We start from the raw sequence: 17,266 nt of genomic DNA, 5'->3' as shown, positions 1-17,266 counted from the left end.
TGATTATAGTTTTAGTTTTTATTTATTTGGTTAGAGAGTGTAGGTAGTGGTTTAAAGAAAAGACTTTTGCTAAAACAAGTGGCAGTAACACCGTGGCTATCACTCTGATTTCTTTCGTAGAAAGTGGGTATTCCTTTAAGTGTTTCTGAAAAATTTTTAGGACAGTCTAAGCATTCTAAAGGGTCTATCATTATACACAAATCATTTGTTGTCACTTAAAAATCTTGGGCAGAAAAAAATCACTACAATGACCATTTCTTTTGATTGACAATCTGACAAGCCTATAGGTGACCCTGTAGTGTCTGATAAGATCTGGCAGAGTCTTCTGTCTTCTAGGGAGCCCTCTTTGATTATTCCAGTCTTCATTTCTCTCTAAGTTCTCTGAACTAGTATTTTAGTCTTTAACCACACAGTTTATAACACTTAAATCTAGTTATTTCACCAACTTGACCTTAATTTTGTCATATGAAGGAATAATTCCTTATATTTGTGCTTTCCTGCAAAAGGTGGACTCCAGTATACACTGGCTAATTGGTTATTCATCTCAAATTTAAATCCGTTTACCAGAACTAAAGTTTTATTATGCAAAATTGGGTTTAGAGAGAAATTCTTTTTCCCTCAAGTTTCAGAGTTTACAACAAAAGACATTTATGACCTTGAGACATAATAGGTTTGTATTGAATATGGTTGAATGAGTTTCTCACTGAGTATACTCTTTTCAGTGCTTAGCACACTGTGAAACAACACTGAGTTTTTCTTGGACATTGCTATTTATTACTGCTTTGGAGACTTGACAAGATTTGGAGACCTCACGTGTCGTTGGTAGCATAGCAGAATGATCACAGGTTCTGAAGTCAAACTGCCTGGGTTCTGATTTGGGCTCCATTACTTTACTTTTCATTTTGTGCCTCTTAATGGCTCACTGTCTTTATCTGTGGAAGAGGAGTGATTGTATGATTTGTTGTGAGGATTAATTGAGATTTTAGTTAGATTTTATATATATGAAAAATGAGACTTTTTGAGGGGCCAGCCCAGTGGTGAGGAGGTTGAGTTTGCGCACTCCACTTGGGTGGCCTGGGGTTTGGATCCTGGGCGTGGACCTGCACATCGTTCATCAAGCCATGCTATGGTGGCATCCTGTGTACAAAGTGGAGGAAGATTGGCATGGACGTTAGTTCAGTGACAATCTTCCTCAAGCAAAAAGAGGAAGATTGGCAACAGATGTTAGCTCAGGGCCAATCTTCCTCGCCAAAAAAAAAAAAGAGAAAGAGAAAGAGATTTTTATATATTTTTATATATGTGTATGTGTATTATATATATAAAATATGTATATAATGGTGAAGAATTCTTGGCACTTAGGAAATTCAAGTTGACTTCATAAGAAAAATGTGTAATATGTTTTAAAAGGAAATATTGTAATAACTGACATTATTCTTATAACATTTCCAGGTTTGAAAAAACAATGGCAGGAAACAGCCTTGTTCTACCCATCGTTCTTTGGGGTCGCAAAGCCCCAACACACTGCATCTCAGCAGTTCTTTTAACAGATGATGGGGCCACAATTGTAACTGGATGCCACGATGGACAAATATGTCTCTGGGATCTTTCAGTAGAATTGGAAGTGAGTATTCAAAATGCCCGTTATACTTTTCAAATACAAGAAACCACTTAATAGAAAATAGCAGCCCCAGAATAATACTCTGCGTGATAATATGTTTTCTACGATAGACATTTTGATGAGAATTGGTATTAGGCAGATTGGTTATTTACATTGTTCATCAGAGTTGACTTCTGCTGGCTTTTGGCGATTTTCAGTTATAATATCTGCCTTAAGTGGCTTAATAGTTACATTTAAGTTTTCAAAAGATCTTTATCTATACTGAAGGGGGTTTCCAAAAGATATAAAAAACCAATTTGAACATTTGTACCTTCTGAGGTGAGTGTCTTGAAGAGAGCAAAACTTTTTATAAAACATAAATTTTCTTGTATTTATTTTAAAAATCACTATGTATTTATGGCCATTCTTAAATGCAGTGGAGCTCTCAGTCTGCTCTGTTCATAGGCCCTCTCAGTGGAAGACAAGAAAATAGTAGTTGGGAATACCCATATAAACACACACACACGCATGTGCGCACACATACACCCACCCACGCACATGCATGGAGTTCACACTGATACCTCCAATTATGGTATAACACCTCAGAATTTTTTCTACTTTTGTCTTTCTCCTTTTTTTTTTGGTGAGGAAGGTTGGCCCTGAACTAACCTCTGTTGCCAATCTTCCTCTTTTTGCTTGAGGAAGATTGTCCCTGAGCTAACATCTGTGCCAGTCTTCCTCTACTTTTTCTGGGTGAGATGCTGTCACAGCATGGCTTGATGAGCGGTGTCTAGGTCTGCACCCAGGATCCGAACCTGTGAACCCCAGGCCTCCGAAGTGAAGTGTGCAAACTTTACCACTATGTCACCAGGCTGGCTCTTCTCCATCTTTTTAACTTCCCTTCTCTGTCCCCAGGAATTTTTCTGTAAAGGGGAGCAGAGAAAATGGGGTGGTAGCTGGCATGGAATGTAGACTCAGCAAAGTTGAGTTTTTAAGTAATTTTTTTTTTGTTAACACCCTTATTGAAATAAAATTCTCATACCAAACAATTCACTCATTTAAAGAAATTGTGGTATATATGTATACAATGGAATATTGTTCAGCCATAAAAAGAATGAAATCTTGCCATTTGTGACAGCATGAATGGACCTTGAGGGCATTATGCTCAGTGAAATAAGCCAGCCAGAGAAAGACAAATACTGTATAATCTCTCTTATATGTGGAATCTAAAAAAATATCTATTAAAAACAAAAGAGAAGTTTATAGATACAGAGAATAGATTGGTGGTTTCCAGAGGTGGGGGTTGAGGGGTGCAAGAAATGGGTGAACTGTTTTTATGGGGTTTTTTTAGTTTAAATAAATTGAATTTAAAAAAATAAAGTGTACAATTAGCGATCTTTAGTATGTTCACAGGGTTGTGCAACTGTTACCACCGTCAACTTTAGAACATTTTCATTACTTCAAAAAGAAGCTCTGTGCTCTTTACCTGTCACTCCCATTACCCCTATTTCCCGTGAGGCAACCACTAATCTATTTTCTGTCTCTGTAGGCTTGCCTGTTGTGGACATTTCATACACATGGAATCATTTAATGTGTGGTTTGTTTGTGACTGACTTTTTTCACTTAGCATAATATTTTCAGGGTTCATCCATGTTGTAGCATATATTAATACTTCATTTCTTTTAATGGCCAAATGATATTCCATTGTATGGGTATACTGAATTTTATTTGTCTATCAGTTGATGGGCATTTCAGTCATTTCCGCTTTTGGCTACACTGAGTAATGCTGCTGTGAAGGTTTGTGTATGAGTTTTTGTGTGGATGTGTGTTTTCATTGCTCTTAGATATACACCTAGGCATGGAATTACTAGAACTGGAAAAATGATTTACACACTTGGATGTCACGTAAAGGCTAAGTATGCAGATTGGAAAGTAACTGGAAATGAGTGTTGTAGAATGTGATACGCCTTCAGGATTGATAGCAAACTAAATATGAATCAGGAATATAGTGATGAGAAAAAAAATCACACTACATTTTACTGGAATGGTTGCAAGCAGTAAGACTGACTTTTGAAATCTTAGAAACAGTTCCTTCATTGAATTTTTTTGCATATATTTCACTAGAATGTTATATTTATTTAAGTTCAAGTAAGAGGGATAAAAGTGACTGAGGGGGGTGTGAGAGGTGGGGAGGGGCTAGGAGAGAAATGCATCTTTTGAAAGATATTCAGGGAGTTGTACTGTTTACCCAGGGGAAAAGAAGGCTGGATAAAGGTGGCTTGGTTGTTGTCTTTTGACATACAGTCATCTCTCAGTATTCATGGGGGATCGGCTCCAGGATCCCCTGTGGATGCCCAAATCTGCAGATGCTCAAGTCCCTCGTAGAAAATCGTGTAGTATTTGCAAATAATGTACGCACATCTTCCTGTATGCTTTAAATCATCTCTAGATTACTTATAATACCTAATGCAATGTAAATAGTTGTTATACTGTATTGTTCAGGGAATAATGACAAGAAAAAAAGTCTGTACATGTTCAGTAAAGACACTACCATTGTGGGCCTTTCAATCTGCAGTTGGTTGAACCCGCGGCTGCAGAGACCATGGGTGCAGAGCCCGCAAGTGCTCTTCTTAAGTATTATATTTTCTAGCAGCTGCTAATGCCTTTGAAGGACCAGTAAGAAGACATGTAGTATTCACAGAGGAGGCACAAAGTGCCTTTTCTTGAGGTCATGGTATCTTCCCTTCTTTCGCTAGGAAAGGACTCAAAACTCTAGCTAGAACTTTTGCCATCTGTATTTGATCTCCTTTTACCTGTGAAAAAGGGCACTCTGGCCTAACATAGTGGTAATCAAACAGGAGAGAAATCACAGAAGCAGTAGTTTAGTGAATACTGAAAGAGTTGGTGATAAGAGTAAAGGGGGAAACCTGTTGAGGGAGATACTGTCGCTGATATGCAATATTTGTAGAGCTTCCACTGCCTAAAAACCTACAGGATGTTATTAGACTGGTTCCTATCTTCATGAAGCTTGCATTCTAGTAGGGAAACAGATCTATGCAGAGAATAGTATAGTCCATGGCATTAATGAAAAACGTAAATTGTTAGGTAAGAGCTCAGCCTTTGGAGAATGGCAACCTTGTCTTGAATCTGGGTCATTCTAGTATCTAGCTGTGTGACTTTGGGCAATTTACTTAACCATTTTGTGCCTGAGTCTTTCCGTGTTTAAAATATGGACTACCACACAACGTTGTGGTAAGGATTCTGTGAAGGCATGTGTAGTAAGCAGTTATCACAGTGCTTGCACCTAGTAAGAATTTATTTAATGAATGGTAGTTACAGCATCTCAGGTAGTAGAAAGAAAAAAAAAGCTAACAGGGAGGAAAAAAAGGAGTGCTTAATCATGGCTGACTATAGACCCAGCTAGCCTCAAGGTTCTGGACTGGTCATTGGTGTTACTGTTTACTCTTAAGAACTGACACATCACACCTTTTTATTCTAATCATCTTGCTTTGTCACTGATAACTTGATAACAGTCACTTTTGAACTGTGTGGTCTTTGAGGATGGATAGTCTTTATGAATTGGTTGAACAGATTATTTTGTGATATTTCTTTGTATTGATTATGTGTGAAATGTTTAGTGAGTAACTATGACCACACATTTTTATGGAATATAGTGAGATATAAATAAAAGGTATAAATATGTTACACCATAAATTTATTTTTTGCTCTGATTATATTATTACTTATTTGCTCTGTAAGGTTCTTTTCTTTTTTTAAGATTTTATTTTTCCTTTTTCTGCCCAAAGCCCCCCGGTACATAGTTGTGCATTTTTAGTTGTGGGTCCTTCTAGTTGTGGCATGTGGGATGCCACCTCAGCATGGCCTGATGAGCAGTGCCATGTCCACGCCCAGGATTTAAACTGGCGAAACCCTGGGCCGCCGAAGCAGAGCGAGCAAACTTAACTACTTGGCCATGGGGAAGGGCCTGTAAGTTTCTTGATATTAAGACTTTGTAGTTGTGATCTGGCACTGATACTAGGCACAGATGTATTTTTGGATGGTTATCTCTGTATCATGGTTAATCTTCCTCTGTCACTTAGTGGCCATTCAGAGCAATTGCTTAAATCTGTCTTTTTTTTGTTTTCTCTAACCTCCAGAAAACTTCTATTTAATGAATTAAATGAGTTTCTGTTTGTTAAAGAAACACATCGATTTATGAAAATATTATCTTAAACCTTTCTACTTTTTAGCTGACTTTGTACCTATGAAAACATAATCAGAGATATAGTTTCATTTACAAAATTTTTTGCTTTCATCTGACAATGGATGCCAGAGCCATATATGTTTTATGTAACAATTGTTCATTGCCAATGTTTAGAAATACAATTGCTTTTTAGTATTTTGACTTGTGTATTCTGACTGTGCTATATTCACTTTATGTTCCAATAGGGTTTTTTTCTAGATTCTGTAGGCTTTTCTTTATATCTGATTATGTTGTCTGTGAATAAAGGTAGTTTTACTTCTTACTTTACAGCATGTATGTGATTTATTACTTTCTTTTGCCCTGTGGTAGGCTGTTACTTGCCTTATTGCTTATTAAGACTTCTAACACAATGGTGAATCTTGAAGAAAATGGACATCCTTGCCATGTTCATGATCTTGAAGGGAACACATTCAGTCTTTCACCATTGTGTGATGGTAGCATTAGGTTTTTCACAGATGCCCTTTGTCAGGTTAAGTAACTTCCCTTTCATTCTTAGTTTGCTGACAGTTTGTGTAATGAATGATTTTGAATTTTGTAAAATGCTTTTTCTGTATCTTTCAAGATGATCATATGGTTTTTCTCCTTTTTTCTCTTGATATGGTGAATTACATTGTTTTTCAAATGTTAAATTAACCTTGTATTCCCAGGGTAAGCCCCACATGGTCATGATATATTATTTTATATATTGGTGGATTTGTTAATATATTATTGTTTTTTGTTTTGTTTTGTCTTGATTCATGAGTTTTATTGGTCTGGAGTTTTCTTGTAATGCCTTTGTCTGGTTTTGGTATCAGAATAATTCTAGCCATATAAAATGAGTTAAGAATTCTATTTTCTTTCTTTTTTTGTTGTAATTTTCTTATATTTATTTTTTTGCAGTTCTTTTTTTCAGCTTTATTGAGGAATAATTGACAAATGAATTTATATATTTTAAGTTACAGTGTGATGATTTGTTATGAATTTTGAAATGATTACCAAGAAGAAGTTAATTAACATATCCATCACCTCACATAGATAACTTTTCATTCTTTTTGGTGGTGAGACACTTAAGATCTACTCCTCAAGTTTCAAATATACGATAATGAATTATTAACTATAGTCACCATACATTAGATCCTTAGAACTTATTCATTTTATAAACTGAAAGTTTGTACCTTTGATCTACATCTTCCCATTTACCTCTGCCCCCAGACCCTGGCAGCCACCATTCTAATCTCTGTTTCTATGAGATTGGCTTTTTTTCCCCTCTCACATACAAGGAATACGATGCAATATTTGCCTTTCTCTGTCTGGTTTATTTCACTTAGCATAATGCCCTCTAGGTTCATCCGTGTTGTTATAAAAGGCAGGATTTCCTTCTTTTCTATGGCTGAATATATTCCATTGTGTATATATACCATGTTTTCTTTATCCATCCCTCTTTTGACAGACACTTACGTTGTATCCATATCTTGTGTATTGTGAATAATGCTGCGGTGAAGATGGGAGTGCACATAGCTCTTCACAAACATGATTTCAGATCCTATGGATATATACCCAGAAATGGGATTGCTGGATCATATGATAGTTCTATTTTTAATTTTTTGAGGAGTGTCCATGCTGTTTTTCATAATGGTTGTACCAATTTACATTCCCATAAACAGTGTAAAAAGGTTCCTTTTTTTCTGCGTCCTTGTCAACATTTGTATCTCCTCTGTCTTCTTGATAATAGCCATCCTAACAGGTGTAAGGCTGTATCTCACTATAGTTTTGATATGTATTTCCCTGAATATTAGTGATAAGGTATTTTTTAATGACCTATTGGCTATTTGTATGCCTTCTTTGGAAAAATATCTATTCATGTCCTTTGCCTGTTTTTTAATAGGATTGTTCTTTTGCTGTTGAGTTCCTTATATACTTTGGATATTGACCCCTTATCAGATACATGATTTGCAAATATTTTCTCCCGTTTTGTAGTTTGCCTTTTCACTTTGTTGCTGGCTTCCTTTGTTGTGCAGAAGCTGTTTGGTTTGATGTAGCCCCACTTATTTATTTTAGCTTTTGTTGCCTGTGCTTTTGGTGTCATATTCAAAAAATCATTGCCAAGACCAATGTCAAGCAACTTTCTCCCTATGTTTCCTTTTAGGAGTTTTACATTTTTGGATCTTACATATAAGTCTTTAATATATTTCAAGTTGATTTTTGAGAATGGTATAAGATAGGGGTCCACTTTCATTCCTTTGCATATGGATATCCAGTTTTCCCAGCATCATTTATAGAAGAGATTCTCCTTTCCCTACTGTGTGTTCTTGGTGCCCTTATCAAATAGTTGACCATATTTGTATGGGTTTATTTATGGGGTCTCTGTTCCGTTGGTCTGTGTGTCTGTTTTTGTGCCAGTTTCATACTGTGTTGATTACTAGAACTTTGTAATATAGTTTGAAATCAGGAAGTGTGAGACCTCCAACTTTGTTCTTATTTCTGGAGATTGCTTTGGCTATTTGGGGTCTTTTGTGGTTCCATGTGAATTCTAGCCTAAGTTTTTCTATTTCTGTGAAAATGCCATTGGAATTTTGATAGGATTTCATTGAATCTGTAGATTACTTTGGGTAATATGGACATTTTAACAGTGTCCATAGGACAGAGGATATCTTTCCATTTATTTGTGTCTTCTCCCGTTTCTTTGATCAATGTCTTGTAATTTTCAATGTACAGATCTTTCACCTCCTTGGTTAAATTTATTCCTAAGTATTTTATTCTTTTTGATGCTGTTGTAAATGGGATTGCTTTCTTAATTTCTCTTTCAGATATTTTGTTGTTAGTATACAGAAACACAACTGAATTGCGTGTTGATTTTGTATCCTGCAACTTTACTGAATTCTTTGATTAGTTCTAACAGTCTTTTGTGGAGTCTTCAGGATTTGCTATATATAAGATAATGTCTTCTGCAAACAGAAACAGTTTTACTTCTTCCATTCCAATTTGGATGCCTTTTATTTATTTTTCCTGCCTGAGTTCTCTGGCTAGGACTTCTAGAACTATGTTGAACAGAAGTGACGTGAGTGGACATCATTGTCTTGTTCCTGATCTTAGAGAAAAGACTTTTAGCTTTTCACTGTTGAATATTATGTTAGCTGTGGTTTGTCATATATGGTCTTTATGTTGAGGTACATTCCTTCTGTACTCAATTTATTGAGAATTTTTAATCATGAAAGGATATTGAATTTTGTCAAATGCTTTTTGCATCTATTGAAATGTTCATGTGATTTTTATCCTTCATTCAAATATTTTTGTTCAGTTTTCCTGATTATGGTGGGAGTAAAGTCCAGTTCTAGTGGCTCTATTATGGCTGTAAAGGGAATTTTCTATTGGAAAATAAAATGGACTATTGGTCAGTTTGACTTTTTGGAGGAAACTAAGGAATTGACCAAGGGCATTTTTTCCAGTGGAAGGATACTGAATCTCAGTATAGAGGTGGGTTGGATGTATGAGAAAATTATGGATGTATGAGAAAACTTTGTAGGCCTATTCTAATCATAAACAATGATTGAATTTTTCTCTTAATTATAACTATGCAAAGAATGGCCAAGATGAATTTGATTTGGAAAAGCTCTTCAGTTGTCACATACCAGAACTATAGAACAATATCAGTACTCTTTCCATGGAATGTTTAATTTTGAACAATTTAGCTTTCCTAATAAATTAGGGTAAATTGTTTACAAGACGGACACCATGATGGTTACAAAGGGGCTTTAAAATTAGTCATATTCTATTTTTTTAACAGGGTATTGGGTATATGGCTATTCAATGTATTCTTTATGTCTTATGCATATGTTATAAATATTACTGTATGTATTAAATATTTAATTTGGTACAAAGTAGATAAATTTGTAGATAAATTTGGGGGCTCATTGCCAGACTATTTTAGAATAGTGAGTATGAAGCTGTCTTTCCTGCAAGGCACTATGTCATTAAATCATTAGTTTCTGAAGGTCATTCTTAGTTCCTGACAGTTAACGTTGATATCAGCATTTCGGAATGTACCAGTCCTCTATTTTTTGCGTTTGTGGATGCCAATCTAGAGACTTTAAATGTGCTTTCAGATCAATGAAGGTAATATTTAAAAAATAAGTGAGGTCAGATTATTTTTTACACTAATTCACATTTTAACTTGGTTTCTGAATATACTATAGCTTAGTGGTTAAGACTCTCGTGGTCTGAATCCTGGTTCCATCTCTCCGTCAGTGATATTCACCTCTTGGTGATCTAACAGAGACCTCCGAACTACTTGGGAGGGTGATTGTGAGCATTAAATGGATGGGAGTCACTGTTTTGCTGCTCTTAGTTTTTGGTACTCTGAGCAGTTCTTCTCAAATCTATGTATATTTATGTTAAATATTTAACAGGATTCCTAAGTAAGATTAATTTTTTAAAATTTGGCACTTACATCGACTTATTTTTGTATTTCTAGGTTAATCCTCGAGCACTGTTGTTTGGTCATACAGCTTCGATCACTTGTTTGTCTAAAGCTTGTGCTTCTAGTGACAAGCAGTATATTGTGAGTGCATCTGAAAGTGGGTAAGTATTTTCTTATTCTCTGTTTTCCCTCATAAGTCTTCATTGCAAATAGTAACAGTATATTAGTAAGTAGGGAATTTTGTTTTTCTTTTGGAGTATCTTTTAAATAAATACTTCAGTTGTCTCAACCTAAAGAAAGATATTTGAAATATGGTTTTTAAAATGTGAATTTTATCTTTATTAATGATTTTTATAATCCTTTTATTGTAATTTATGGTTATGTTTTTGCCTTGCTCTTGAGAAACTCAGAATACCATAAAAATTAAAACATGATCATTAATCCCCATGGCATTTTTATTGAGTTGGCAGACAACTTTGAGGATTTTAAAAAAAACCTGAATGATGCTAGGCTAGCATAAATTTGGAATATGAGGCCGTGCAAAAGTTCGTACAGTTATAGTCATGTCTGTTAATGCACTAACATAACTATATATATTCCTGAATCTCAGAATATAGCTTGTTTTTGGAGAGATAGGTCATTGGACAGTAGTTGTAGGGTCCAGAGTGTGAGGAATTTTAAAAACGTTTTTGGTGCTTAGAAAATTGTGTATTTACACAATATGTTATTAAAGAGGGGGAGCTGGAAGAGAGTTGTTTAAGAAGTTGTCCCTTCCACTCCTCGTAATTTGTGAATTTGAAGTGAACCTTGGGTAACAGTTTGGAACAAGAAGAGGCAGCATCAGGTAAAAATATTATACCTTTTGGTCAATTAAAGGATAATTCACATTAGAATGCATATTCTAAATAGATTGAGCATCCTTTGAAAAATTGTTTCATGGCATGTGAGATATAGGAAAGGGCATCTTAAAGAAAACCCAAATAATACCAGGATCATTGCATTTTATTAGTGTTGTCTTCTGTTAAAGAAATCTTAAGTTTATTTCTTTAAAAGACAAGGCATATATTGACTTTTCTAATTTTTAGTGTTGTGTCTTTACTTTTGGGTAAAAATCTTTTTTCTCTGTGCACTCAAGACTTCTGCAATCAATACAGAATCAAAACTGGAATATTGTATTTAGTTTGCAAAGGTTTGGGATTCAGTTGACTTTGTTTTGTTTGTTTTTTGCAGTGCTAAATTTTCTAGCTATGTTGATAACCATTGGAAAATCTCAGTGGTTTAAATGAAAAGTTTATTTCTTGTTTTTGTCACCCTTCCCTCATAGATCATTTGGGACTCTGCTCTGCTTCATAATTATCCTTGCTTTGAGGTTGAGGGTGAGGGAGCAACCACTATCTGAAGCAGCCACTATCTGGAATGGAGGCAGAGCAGATAGAGAGTTCTGGAGGGCCTCATATCCGTCTTAGCAGGTCTCATATCAGTTCTGGCTGATGTGAACTACTCACGAGACTCCCGCAACTAAAGGGAGCCAGGAAGCGCAGTCCTACCATGTGCCCAGAAAGACTGTGGATCGAGGAGGGGTGGGCAGGTTGGAGGGTTGTTTAGGATGGTGGGTAGGAGGACCGGCATTTTTGACAAACAGCAATAATGACTATATACTACTTTTTATGAAATACATAGTTTTAATGGAAGATTAATTTTAAATCACTGTGACAAAATTAAACAGCGCTTTTAAAAATCAGATTTAAAGTTAGCTATTATTTTGTTTTATAGAGAAATGTGCCTCTGGGATGTGAATGATGGCAGATGTATTGAATTTACAAAGTTGGCCTGCACTCATACTGGCATACAGGTTAGTATCTATTTCTGTAACTGTCCAAGTCTGCACAATTTATTACAGATTAACAATTAAAAAATGTTTTTAAACATTGAGCCTATATTTTTAGATGAAAATTGGGCTGGAAGGGGTAATAGGCCAAGAAGACTAGAATTGGAGTAGTAAAAGCATTCCTAATAAGATGGTATACTAGAGGAGGATAATACAGTAGAGGAGACTAATGGGGAAAGATGTAGGGTAAGACAGTTGCCATTGCTGCTTCTGCTGTTTCTGGCTATCTTGCTTACCCAAGTGAGAGCCCTTGTACTAGTTGGGTAAGTGCTCTAGGTCCTAAGTAATGGAATTCTCTTTTGCTAAAGCCTTTGTGATTCCATTTGTGATTGGCACAGTCCACTTTTTTGGATCATGCCCTTTTTATTGCTTGCACGCTTGGTTTTTTGGTACATTTTTTGACTTTCCAACTCTGTAGAAGAACTGACCAATTCATATGCCTGGCTTACATAGGAATTTATAGTTTCTTACTTACATTCTTGGTATTCTTTCTTACTCTTTCATAATTGTCAAGTTCTTTGTGCTTCAGTTTACTCATCATTCACTGTGTTGAGTGTTGGGGAAAATTACCAAGTATATAGAAAATATGATTTGTGTTCTCAATGGGGAAGGAGAGGGAAGAGAAGAGAACTCATATTTATTGAGCAAATATTCTATAGGCATTTTTTTTATTTTCCAAAGATTGGCACCTGAGCTAACAACTGTGGCCAATCTTTTTTTTTTTTTTTTCTGCTTTATCTCCCCAAATCTCCCCTGGTACATAGTTGTATATCTTAGTTGCAGGTCCTTCTAGTTGTGACATATGGGACGCCGCCTCAATGTGGCCTGACGAGCGGTGCCATGTCCTTGGCCAGGATCTGAACCAGCGAAATCCTGGGCCGCCGCAGCGGAGCGTGCGAACTTAACCACTTGGCCACGGGGCTGGCCCCTGTATAGGCATTTTTAATATGTTATTTCATTTAGTCCTCCCCACATCCTTACAAATTAAATAGGAGTCTATCATTTTACATATAGGGAAGCTGATACCCAGAGTGATTAAATGACTTGCCCCCGTCTCTCAGTGAGTCATTCATGGCGCCAGGATCCCCAATCAGGTTTATCTGACTCTAGGGACTGTGTTCTTTCCGTTATGTCATGCTGCCTCCCTTAGAACAAATAAAATCATTTGTTGAGGAAGAAAACCTTCCGTGCTAACACAAATTAGGAAAACAATGAAAAATGTTTGCGGGGCGGTGGTATTTAGTGTGATATAGGTCTTTAGTGATTATTTCTTGCCCTGGCAAAGGCCTTTTAAAAATAACTTCTTTAATGCTGTTAGGGTGTATGCTTTCTGTTTAAAGGGCATATATTATTTATTTTTTATCATATGAAGAATCATCCAGGTTTATAAGGAGAAAAGAACTAATAAAATTATGTAGAGTCTTTGACTTTACAATTTATTTTAATTGAAAAATTATATATAAATGTCTCGAACTCATTGCATATAAGTATTTTGACCAATGTATAATTTTATGATTTAAAAACTTTTGGTTTATATTTTAGGAAAAATTATCTTTATTTATTCAACATATTTTCAGTGCCTACTATTTATCAGATCCTGTATTAGGCCTTCTGCATTTAGATTGGCAGCCATCTCTAATCAGAAGATACTTTTTGGTAGATGCACTAATGTGTGACAGTCGTTCTTTGTGTGATCCTCAGCCTCTCACGTCCAGAAGCAGGTTGTTTTTTAATATACACAGAAATCATAAACCTTGGTGACATTGGCACTTAAGTGAAATCACAAGGAAATGCCAACTTACTAAATTATTACATGAGGGCATCTCTTTTTAATATTTGGGAAACTTATTTCTCCATTCAGGATACCTTTTTTGCCGTTATCAAAGTGTCTTAGAAGCTAAAGCAGAACATCATTTGGGAGTATAACTTTAAAGCAACAGTGAGAGGCGTGTAGTCAGGCAGGTCTAATGAAGTAGCCCTGCCCTCAGGAGAGAGCTTTTCTCTAGTGACTGCCATGCACACATCTTTCCTGGCTGGTGTCTGATGAATGTTGATGAAGTTTGCTTCTCTGCACCCATCTTTTACTCCTTGACACATTCCTCCCTTGTATGAGTCAAGGCGACCTGTGTCACGTTATGAGTGTCTGGCAATCCCTGAGACCTCCAGGTTGTGTGTTGTGTTTTTTGGATCTACCCTCTGCAATCTGTGGTATCTGCATTTTAGTAGATCCTCCCTCTTTTGGAGTTTTATTGGTGCTACCTTGTACTTAGTAAATGCTCTGCATAATCAATGCTTATGTTTAAGAAGTTGTATTCCTTCTTATACAGGGTACTCCATAGTTGAGAAAAGATTGTCTTCCATCACATACAGTGTTGAGCTGTAAGAACAGGACTGAGGAGTGTGGGAGCAGACTGGAGCCAGGTTTCTTAGTTATTTCCCCAGTTGAGGAGTAGTTACAGCATTGCCCTTTGTGCTGTATCTAGCTTGCCCTCACATGATTCAGATAAGGTCCAATCCCTTGGGAAGTAGTAGTCTGGGTGTTGGATTTCATCGCCTTCTAAAAATCCTCTAGAAGAATCATCCCACTAAGAAAGTCACTTATGTTTTTGGAAGACAGGTGCTTTGGTAAATTGTTGGTCTTGTTTTGATAGTTATTCTTCCTTTACTCTTTGGTTGATGGAAACCCATCTTATCCTCTTAGTTATTTGTGGCATGAGTACCGGGTAGTACCTGATTGTATTGGTTCTTCCCCTTTTTCCCACAAAGTCTAAATGTGCACTATAAGGATGGTTTAAATAGTTGTCTCATACTCTAGTCTCAAATAACACACTTAGATTAATCAGAATTTACTTCTGATTATAATGTGTTTGAATAGCAATCATCTTTACTTCTAAATTTTATTTGGTCATAACTAGTAATTATAAGCCTATACTGACCTGTTCCCATTCATCTAAAATTCATATTATTTTTGTGACCCACTTGAGTAACCTTTGCTTTGATTTGTGAAGCTGATTTTATTCGGGTGTCTTATTAATTCATTCAACGGTCCAGTTTTAGATGTTCCAGGAGGATAAAAAAGAATTAGGAATTCTGCTCCAAAGTAGTTCAAAAGGGAGGGTAAGATGTTAAGAAAAGAATAATTTTTGTTAGATATTTTGAAATATTAATGTAACTTGATGTGTGTTTATGTGTATACATAGACATATATAATAGGTACCATATAGTACATGTCTGAAAATATTATTGAAGAAATTGAGCATCATAATAAGCTTGATGAATGCATGCAAATCAAGTATCTAAAGTAAAGGAGAACATTTAAAAATCTTTTTTCCTTTTAGTTCTACCAGTTCTCTGTTGGAAACCAGAGAGAAGGAAGGCTTTTATGCTATGGCCATTATCCTGAAATCCTTGTTGTGGATGCCACCAGCCTTGAGGTGTTATACTCCTTAGTCTCAAAGATATCTCCAGACTGGATTAGCTCCATGAGCATTATTCGATCCCACCGAACACAAGGTCAGTGTGTGGTGCCCTTTAGGAACTGCTGCACCATGACTTAATGGTTAGTTTGCTGTAGAGTTCTATAATGTATCATATGTTAATATATTTGGTTATATTCTTCTATTTAAGAAATAACTATTCTAATAATTTATGGTCTGTTGCTACCTTCATAAAGGAATCTTTGATTGAATTACGATTTAACATGTTACATTATCTCCATTCCACGGAATAGATCACTAGCTTTTGGCAGTCTTAGAGTATGTGGGTGATTTTCTGGAAATCAGCACATAGCTTTTTACTCAACAGCCATTCAACAAATATTTATTGAGTGCCTGCTATCTTCAGAAGATTGAACTACTGAAAGAACTCGAATTCTAAAAAGGGAGCATCATATGTAAACAAATGGCAGTTCAGGATGTAAAGTGTAACAAGGTAGAGAAGTAGAGAGAGGCTGGAATTAACGAATACAGTAAAGGGGCTTGAGGACAAGTTGGAAGGCTGCCCAGATTAGACAAAATCTAGGATTTGAAAAGTGAGGAGGAATTCGTTTGGCAGACATAGGGATCAGGATGTTTCTGGCCAAGAAAATGGTTTGTACACAGGAGGTAAAGCATTAATACTAGTCTAGGTATGTAAGGGGAAACTAAAATACCTGTTTTCAGGGCCAAATAGTTTGAGGGAAGGAATTAGGAACATATGACGTTGGCAAAGTTGGCAGGGGACAGATCATGAAGGGCCTTGTGTGCCAGCTGGGGAACTTGGATTTCATCCTGTAGATCAGGGTTGGTAGACCTGTACCATAAAGGCTTTGCAGGCCGTACAGTCTGTGTTTCAACTACTCAACTCTGCTGACATAGCACAAAAGCAGCCATAGGCAATGCAAAATAAATGAGCCTGTCTGTGTTCTAATAAAACTTTATTTGTAAAAAACAGCCAGTGGGCTGGATTTGATTGATGAGCTGTAGTTGGCTGGTCCCTACTGTAGATGATGGGCTGTCACTGGTAGAAATGCTTGAAGGGACTTAGGTTTTAAACATCACTTTGGTGGCATTGTTGAGAAAGGTTTAGATGGGAGCAAAGCAAGTTTGGAGATTATTTTAATAGCCTAGCTGAGAGTGGTGCAGATTTGAACTAAAGCAGTGACTGTGGAAGTAGGGTGGATGGACTTGCAGCATTTCCACAGGGCTGTTCTCTGTTCAGAGCATTGGTTCTGAAGTTTGTAATGGTATTAGTGAAAAAGAAGGTTTCTATCGTCAAATATAGTTAGGAGATGTTTGGTGAAATAAAATTAAGCAGGCTTCTTTAATGTGGGACTTTCTCAAGGAGAGGGTTTTCATGCATAATAGAGAATTACTGCTTTATTCCTGAGCATAACAGTGAAATGAGACACAACTTTAATTTCCAGGCAATAGGGAATCATTATCAGCATGTTCACCTTTAATCTTAATTATAATCAATATTTTGTTGAAAAAAAGGACTACATTTGTGAAAGCAGTTTGCTCATTTTGAATTTTCACACTATTTCCATTTATGAGATATACATGTACACACTGGTCTGAACAGCATAGAGTATAACTTTGATGAAAACTTTTGTGCTTTGCATACAATTCTAAATGTTATCAG

The 17,266-nt window shown here is 36.1% G+C and overlaps 1 protein-coding gene across 3 annotated transcripts in view; it reads left to right on the top strand.

Annotated features, from left to right (window-relative positions):
• WDR7 (WD repeat domain 7) overlaps positions 1-17,266 on the top strand; it is a 355,196-nt gene that overhangs the window by 17,740 nt on the left and 320,190 nt on the right. For all 3 annotated transcript variants that reach the window (XM_046671781.1, XM_046671782.1, XM_046671779.1), the window contains exons 3-6: positions 1,450-1,621; positions 10,312-10,418; positions 12,031-12,109; positions 15,484-15,658. In XM_046671781.1, coding sequence (XP_046527737.1) covers positions 1,463-1,621; positions 10,312-10,418; positions 12,031-12,109; positions 15,484-15,658 — 520 coding nt within the window. In that variant the 5' untranslated portion in view covers positions 1,450-1,462. The remainder of the gene's footprint in view (positions 1-1,449; positions 1,622-10,311; positions 10,419-12,030; positions 12,110-15,483; positions 15,659-17,266) is intronic.

The sequence above is a fragment of the Equus quagga genome, chromosome 9 (genome assembly GCF_021613505.1).
Source record: "Equus quagga isolate Etosha38 chromosome 9, UCLA_HA_Equagga_1.0, whole genome shotgun sequence".
Lineage (NCBI taxonomy): Eukaryota > Metazoa > Chordata > Mammalia > Perissodactyla > Equidae > Equus > Equus quagga.
Note: the sequence above shows the minus strand (reverse complement) of the source record. Positions and strands in the feature narration are given on the sequence as shown.